The sequence below is a fragment of the Trachymyrmex cornetzi genome, unplaced genomic scaffold (assembly GCF_001594075.2).
Source record: "Trachymyrmex cornetzi isolate Tcor2-1 unplaced genomic scaffold, Tcor1.1 scaffold293, whole genome shotgun sequence".
In the NCBI taxonomy this organism is placed as follows: Eukaryota; Metazoa; Arthropoda; class Insecta; order Hymenoptera; family Formicidae; genus Trachymyrmex; species Trachymyrmex cornetzi.
This window is the reverse complement of record NW_017297618.1, coordinates 354,494-362,852: the sequence shown is the minus strand read 5'-3', so window position 1 is coordinate 362,852 and position 8,359 is coordinate 354,494. Positions and strand designations below refer to the sequence as shown.

The window sequence follows — 8,359 nt, the reverse complement described above, 5'->3', positions numbered from 1 at the left end:
GGGGGGGGGGGGGGGGGTAGAATGAAAGTCGCTTCGCGTGGAAGTCGTGCGCTCCTAAAGCAGGGTTAGGGGAAGTGGAGTGAAAGTCATTTCGCGTAGAAAGTCGTAAAATATATTTTAAAGCAGAAAATTTCTAATACAAATAGAAAGATTTATTACACAAATTAGACCTTTAGGTCTAAATATCTCAGAAATTAGTAATTTTTAATACTGTATGTAGCATAAATAAACTATTATTTCTTAAAGTTTTTTGTTAATAACTTTTTAACGAAAGACGACCTAAACCCTATTGAAGGTCACTCTGGGTCATGATCTTGACAACATATGTCGAGGTCAAAGTCATCAGCGCGGAGTCCCTTAAAGTGCATAATCACCAATTATTTTGAACATAATATTCAAATCTAAAAAGAAAATGTATAAACTTAATGTCTCGGATAAATACCTTAAATGTTTTGTTTAGCAAGCTATAATATGAGAAAACCAGCTGATTCATTGAAAGTGAATTTCATGTAAGGTTACTGCGGGGTTCTTTCTTTCTTATTTAAGAAAATCAATTTGTTTTAGATTTAAATCCTTTTTGACAAGGTTTTATTGAAATATTCGATGAATTAAAATGATTGATAAACAATTACAAGCATATCGCACATACCAAAGTTTCCTCCAAACTCTACTCACCATTTGTGGTTGTTGGTACATGCCTACAAAATCTAACAAGTCCACGTACTACTGGTCAATTTGTACGCTTTTAGCGATGGTCACATACACGATAACAAATATAATTATGAGCTATAACCTTAGACATGACTTGAGAAATATGATGAAAGCCATAGGTGTAGCAACAGCTGGAGTTAGCGCCATTCTCAAGGTACGATAAGAGGCATTTGCTATTTATACTTTAAATTTATTATATAAAAAAGTATAAGACCAGAAAAACATTGTATCTGTATACAATAAGACATACATACATAGGGGAGACCAGGGCTAATAGACTATAGGGGTAGGTAGACTTTTTTCCTTAGGTGAGAGTAATCTTCATATACTCTTTCATCCCATCATCGCATGAAGGGGAAGACACCCCCAGGAATTGACTTAACCCGGGGATAATGTGAGATTTGGTACATCTTGTATCCCCCGAGAGGGATGGCAAGACGACACCTATCCGCTAAAAGCCCAATCGCGGCCGTCTTTTGGCCCATATTTGGGAAGGGATTGGAAATCACCAGTGGTATATTTCCTATCCCTTTCCCCCGGGCCCAACGCAAGAGCGTTCCGTCGACGTCAATTTTTTCCCTTCTTTTTTTCTTTTTCTTTTTTTCCCTTCCAGAGGCGGGGGGGGGGGATAAAGGCGGCTCCCCCCTTCACCTACGTTATGGGTGAGAAGGGAGCATGACAAGAAGCTCCTCCCCACAGTGGAGTGAAACGTAAAATTCCCGGACATAGCCCGAAAAGAAAATTTTTTTATTTTGAATACTTTATCATTAAAAAATATTTACTAAAATGGTCCTATTTTTCATTTCTATATTAAAACTAATATTACCAAAAATCGATAAATAAATAAAATTCATAAAAATAAATCATTAAACATTTTATCAATTTGGTCGGGAGATGTGGTACTTGATTCAATTATAAGATAATTATGTAAATACGTTTATCTCGCAATTTAGGTTATGTTATCAGATTAGTATTACTATATCAGATAATTTTTCTATATAATTTATTAAAAATATTTAATTTCCCTTTTTTATGTTTTACTGTCTTCTATTGAAAATTTTAATCACTTATTACGATATTTAACAAAGGTTTTAAAAAATGTCTGAGCTTGCCCGTTCTGTTCACAAAGATACTTACATTTTCATAAAAGGCGAGAAAATTGCTAGAATTCCCACATTTATGAACGGTAGTGTATTTTGTAAATATGCACATAAATGCACCTAAATTTGCTATGTATTCACACTTTTAGAAGTATACTTTCATAAAATTTTGGGTATAGAATTGACAAGCCCAAGTATTTTTTTAAAGCCTTTGTTAAATATCGTAATAACTAAAATTTTCAATAAAAGACAATAAACATAAAGAAGAGAAAATAAATATTTTTTATAAACAATATAAAAAAATTATCTAAAATAGTAATACTAATCCGATAATCAGTTGTAGAAAAGTACTACTGAGCACTAGGAGTATTTTGAAGCACTACTGTACTACAGCACTGCTGTACTACTACACTAGTAGTAGTACAGAAGTGTTCAGTAATGCTAAGTAGTGCTAAGATCTTCTATATATCCGCGTTTCGGCAAGATACAAAATGCAGAAAACGAGTATGCATCACAGAAACTAACTATTAATAACTTTAAAAAAGCGCTTTCAGAGACTCTACGAGTACACTCTGACCAAGCTGAGAGTAAAAGTGACGGATTTCATTTACATATGCCTATTTATAGGGATCCGCGTCATTTTCTCCTCATGGAAAACGAGTCCATCTTGCGGTGGTACTGCGTATTACACCGCTTGCTTGGCGGCATAATACGCAGTATCGCCGCAAGATGGACTCGTTTTCCGTAAGGAGAAAATGACGCGGATCCCTATAAATACACTGAGAAAAATTTCCAGACTTTATCCGTTCAAAAAGTAACAAATAGATATTTCCGATTGATTTTGATCGGATTTATAAGACCATCCGATCAAATTTATCGGATAGTCCTATAAATCCGATAAATTTGATCGGATAGTCCTAATATTTGATCGGATAGTCTTATAAATCCGATCAAAATCAATCGGAAATATCTGTTTGTTACTTTTTGAACGGACATTTCTCTTAGTGTAGGCATATGTAAATGAAATCCGTCACTTACTCTCAGCTTGATCAGAGTGTGCTCGTACAGTCTCTGAAAGCGCTTTTTAAAAAATAAAGTTATTAATAGTTAGTTTCTGTGATGCATACTCGTTTTCTGCATTTTGTACCTTGCCGAAACGCGGATATATAGAAGATCTTAGCACTACTCAGCATGACTGAACACTTCTGCACTACTATTAGTGTAGTAGTACAGTAGTGCTGTAGTACAGTAGTGCCTCAAAATACTCCTAGTGCTCAGTAGTACTTTTCCACAAGAGATATAACCTAAATTGCGAGGTAAACGTATTTACATAATTATCTTATAATTGAATCAGGTACCACATATCTCTATCAAATCGATAAAATGCTTAATGATTTATTTATATGAATTTTATTTATTTATCGGTTTTTTGTAATGTCAGTTTTAATGAAAAATAGGAACATTTAGTAAATATTTTTAATGATAAAATGTTCAAAATAAACACATTTTTTTTTCGGGCTATGTTCGGGTATTTTACGTTTCGTTCCTCGTGCGCCCCTCCACCGCCATTATTTTCACCTCGGGCGGGCTGAGCGCCGACATCCCCTTTTGAGAGACGTCCCCCTGAGATCTTCAAGAGGGGGAGTTATTTCCCCCTTCTTATTCGTTCCGCCTCCTCCTTCTGCATTATTCGAGTGCAGAAAGAAGTCATCGCACTCCACGCTTTGTCCCTTTCGACCATTTTAACGACGGCCGAAAGGATTAAATCATGAACAATTATGTTGGTCAATTCACGACCCTCCACATTCTAGGCTGAGCATTCGGCCAAAGTGTGGTGCGCCGTGTCCTCCGCTAGGTGGCAGTGGAAGCACAGTGTGCTCCTCAATCTGGTGCAGCCATGCTCCATGAGGACTTGCATCAGATGGTAGGACAGCCCGCCCTGTTCACCCAACTCTTCAGATAGAGCTAGATGGCCCCAATGGTTTCGCGGCCGAAGGAAGACGCATTAAGGAGCCGTTTTTCTCAGTTCCTCAGGGTCCTCCCCTTCTTACGCTCTCTCATCATTTCAATAGCTCTATCCGGAACAACTCGCACCCTCCCCAATTTAAACCTATAGATATAGACCTCGGCGCTTTCAAAAGCAACCAGATCGACTGGGTCATGGCGAGGGCTGTGATTGCCGCGTGTGACACGGTGCAGTAAGCCCGGGTTATTCGCGCGGCAATTTGTACAAAGTATACTAGGCGCTTAATGCGCGCATTTCTCTCTATATCCTGGGCCCACACCGGAGCCCCATATAGGATCACCGGCATCACCATGTTCGCAAACAGACGCCTTACCTTGGCGTCCAGACCACTGTGAATGGGCTGGAGACAAACTAGCGCGACCACCATCCTGCCCGCTCTAGGGACTATCTTCTCGAAGTGTTTCAAAAATCCCTAAAGCCCATCCGATACAAGTTCCATGTACTTTACTTTAACTAGGGCTCACTCCGATGCGGGCTGTCCCAATTTGTATCTTCGTTGCGGCTTCCCCGAGGCCCGATCATAAAAATACATGACCTGTTTTCTGAGGAGCCACCCGCAACCCTGCTTCAATCCTCCGCACCACCCCTGCAACCGCAACTTCTGTCGCAGCTCCTAGTCCTTCCCACCGGCCACAATCAAGGTGTCGTCTGCGTAGACAAGGTTACAACCAATAAGAAGGGGATGCGGAGGATCTCATAGCGGTCTGAAGATCGACCCCTACGGAACCCCTACGGAACCCCGCAGAACAGTACCTTGTTCTCTGGCTGCTCCAGTCGATCGTACACGGAGAAAACTACGCAGCGATGATCGCTAAATCGCGCAGCGCCGATTACTGTACCGATAAAAAATGTTCACTGCACAGCGATAATTACTGTGCGCGCGCTAGTCATCGCTATTTGCACAGTAATCACAGCTGCGCTGGACAGTAATCGTTTTCACAGTACTCAGAGCTGCGCGCACAGTACTCAGAATATTCGAGCAAAATAACCATTGCAACACCATCCTCCTCGATAATCTGTTCCGCGAGGGAATAGGCTCGCAGAATCGTATCTACAGTGGACCGTCCCCCTATGGAACCCAACCGGTTTTCTTAAAAATTAGGACTCTCCCGAAAATTAGGACATATGCTGAATGATTCGGGAAATAATTATTCTTTCGAACTGTTTCCCTACTTCGTCCAGCAGACAGATCAGCCGGGCAGATCAGACGGGGAGTCTGCTGGCTTCCTTGTGCAAGAGAAACAACGAGGACTTCTTCCATTCGGAGGGGAGCGACCCGACTTGAAGAGGTTTGTAAATAAAGTCCGGAGGCGCGTGCCGATTTCTTCTATGGCCAACTTCCAGACTCTTCCCGAGACTCCATCTGGCTTTCTTTGGAACTGCCTCCGAGTCTCCTCGCGACCTTCATCTCAATTACCGTTACCCCGCATTCCTCCCTTCACCCCGGGGGTGGGCTTGTGTAGAGAGATTCTTAATTTTAAATATGGACATCTTGCGGAGAATTAAAAAAATTTTTAATTAATTGTTCATGGCTGTACGGGTGAGTGGCTTAATTGTTTCATTTGTCATTTTTTTAATCACACGTTGAAGTAACGTTTTTTTCTCTATACATAGGATTCATCTTCGATTGTTGCCACTAGACTTGCCAATCTTGTGTCACGAATTAGTGGAGATAAAATCAGTGGTCACTCTTTCGTTTAGCCATAAAAGTTACTCTATATTGTAAGGTTCAGATATACTGATGATGGCTCGAAAGGAAGCCGAAACGTCTGACTTATCGTAGTATGCACTAAATTTCTTTATGGCACGAATTAACGCGAGTAAAAACTCACCTTAATCCCTCTCTTTATTTTCATTTATGACATTATCGAGAGAGTTATTGTCATAAATTTTATATTTAATTCTTATAACTCGGGACCGGATCATATGCGATCTCTGAAGAGCGGTGGGTACGAGGTTTTATGATTCTAAAATGAATGGAGGTTGGTGCACGTCATTTTAAAAATATTCTAGTTTATTGTTAACACTAAATTCTAGATGTATTACAGTAAACATTGTCGTTTAAATTTATAATTAAAATTTACCTAAGGTTTATAAAAATGTAGGAACACTAAGATATGTAATAATATGGTATACGATCCACTTTTCGTCGCCCGTTATCATCTATTTTAAAAATGGGCCATTTTCATTGCGTTTAAGCAATAAATCACTGATGGAGATGCGGTCCAATAAATTTTTTTCGCTTAAATTGTGAGGTACCCAAATGTCGTATCGAGACACGTAACCGAGCATGTGTAAGTGATTCATAACGGTTTTTTGAGATACATTGATTTTCTCTGCTATCTCTCCTGTCATATAACGTTGATTATTTTCAATTAATATCTTGATTTGATCGTTATCCATCACCAATGGCCTACCTGAGCGCTTACCATCTTCACATGTCGTATCACCAGCGTGTTTCTCAAACCAATTTTAACACACGCGTTTACTTCCCCGTATGCGGCGCATCTTTTTTTCTTTGGTTTGCGTCGCATTTTCCCTTTGCGAAAATAGTAAAGCATCAAACACCGAAAATACTGCTTGTTTTGTTCCACATTTACAATGTCGCTAGATAAAAATTGCTGAATGGATTTGGATAAACGATGACAGTTTAAGATCGCTGAAAACCAACCGTTTAGAAAAAAATATGATATCAGATATCATGATACGGAGTGAAGATAGCATTAAATACTTCCTCCTAATGACATTTGCCCGTAAAATACAAAATTACTTTTTACTCAATTACAAATTTGTTAATTATTAATTCATTATATATAAATTCATTATATATACAAAATAAAAAAAACATTTCGAAAGGTAATATTCGAAAAAGGACAAATTTTGTCAAAAAGAGTGCCTACTTTGGAGCCTGATATCTCTAGAAGTATTAATCGTATTGAGTTGAATCTAGTCCCATTTTTAAAAATAAGATGTCTATTTTAAATTATCTTATGTCACTTTTTACTCTCCGATTCACTCAAAACGACATAGAAGGCAATAACTGAAAAAGTGCCCATTTTTGTCGTTTGTTGAAAAAATTTCACTCACCTTCAAACCTCTGTATCTTCAGTTGTATTCATAATACAAAGTTCGGTACTTATTTTGTAGGAAATTTTAGCAGTAACGAAAAAGCTATCTTGTCATTTTTCGATATCTCTTCTCATTTTCAAGTTTTAATCGAAAAAACTTTATTGCTTAATTACTTTTAAGTGCCTTCTTTAACGTTGCAGTACTTTTAAATTTAGTCTTTTTATACTTCAAACTATCGATTAAAACAAGGAAATACTTGTTTAGAATTTCTTCCTTTTTTAAAACCTGTGGCTACTGGCCTATCCGCGATGCGAGCATGGGTAGCACTCGATTAAACACGGTTCAGTTGGATACAAGCCACTCATAGCGTTTGGGACTAGAAAGGCACCCGATCGTTATGATTGGTGATATCCAATCGTATCGAGGTGGTATCGAGGACTTCTCTAATTATGTAAGGTCCTTAAACATTATGTTATAAAAAATTTTGACTTTTAACAATTATCTTAAATGTCAAATTTATTTATTGAGATGATTCAGCTTAAACATATTTTCAGATGTCTAATTATATATCTAGAAAGCCAATCCTTTTGTCTAAATATTATTTTAATAAACATCATTCCTTAGTAATGTTTCATCTTTTGTAAAAAGGAAGAAGTTTTGAATTGAAATTTAGAAATTGTGTGTGTAATTCATATAATATTAAACATGGTACATCTATCAAAAATCTCTGTTATTGCGCAGAGAAGAAATATGATTTTCAGATTTTTTTAAGGTGTCAAGCTTCATGATACATCGTGGTTCTTTGATAAATTATCACCGGACGCTGAATGATCTTTTCGAGAAGGAACTAATGCAAAATGAAAAAATCAGGATGACAATATTTTCGCCTTTGCGCACAATGTACACAATGGCATATACATACTTCACCGTTATGACAGCATTGGTCTTGACATATTTTGCGCCTTCGTATATCATCATAATCCGCCACTTTCTCCTCCATTTTCATTTAACAACAAATTACACATTGCCATTGACTAAGGGATTTGGATATTTCTGGACAGTTCCCGACAACTTTTTGTATCATTTTCATCTGCTTTACGAGACAAGTATGGTGATACTCAGCTGTACGACGGCGACCAGTGTTGACAGCATGTTTGGCTTCTACGTCTATCAGTTCACCTCGACGATAAGAGCTATGACTTTCAAACTCACAAATCCTTCGCTGACCGAGAAGTTTTCGAACCTGTTGAGGATATGTGTGGCAAAGCATCAAAGATTACTGCAATGCCGCCAAACGCTGGAACATGTCTATGGACCTATTATCTTTTGGCATATTATCATCAACGCAGTGCATCTCTGCGCTTTGATATATGACACAATGCTAGTATGTGAATATATTAGTTGAATACAGGAATCGGTGTTCAGTTATACAGGGTGTTTCCAAATTAAATGG

General features: G+C 38.1%; 1 protein-coding gene across 1 annotated transcript in view; it reads left to right on the top strand.

Moving 5' to 3' along the window:
* The first annotated feature begins 751 nt into the window (after positions 1-751).
* The window catches only part of LOC108762297 (odorant receptor 46a), a 16,937-nt gene continuing 9,329 nt past the window's right edge, over positions 752-8,359 (top strand). Inside the window, exons 1-2 of the mRNA XM_018509231.1 lie at positions 752-865; positions 7,679-8,290. Of these exons, the coding sequence (XP_018364733.1) occupies positions 752-865; positions 7,679-8,290 (726 nt within the window). The remainder of the gene's footprint in view (positions 866-7,678; positions 8,291-8,359) is intronic.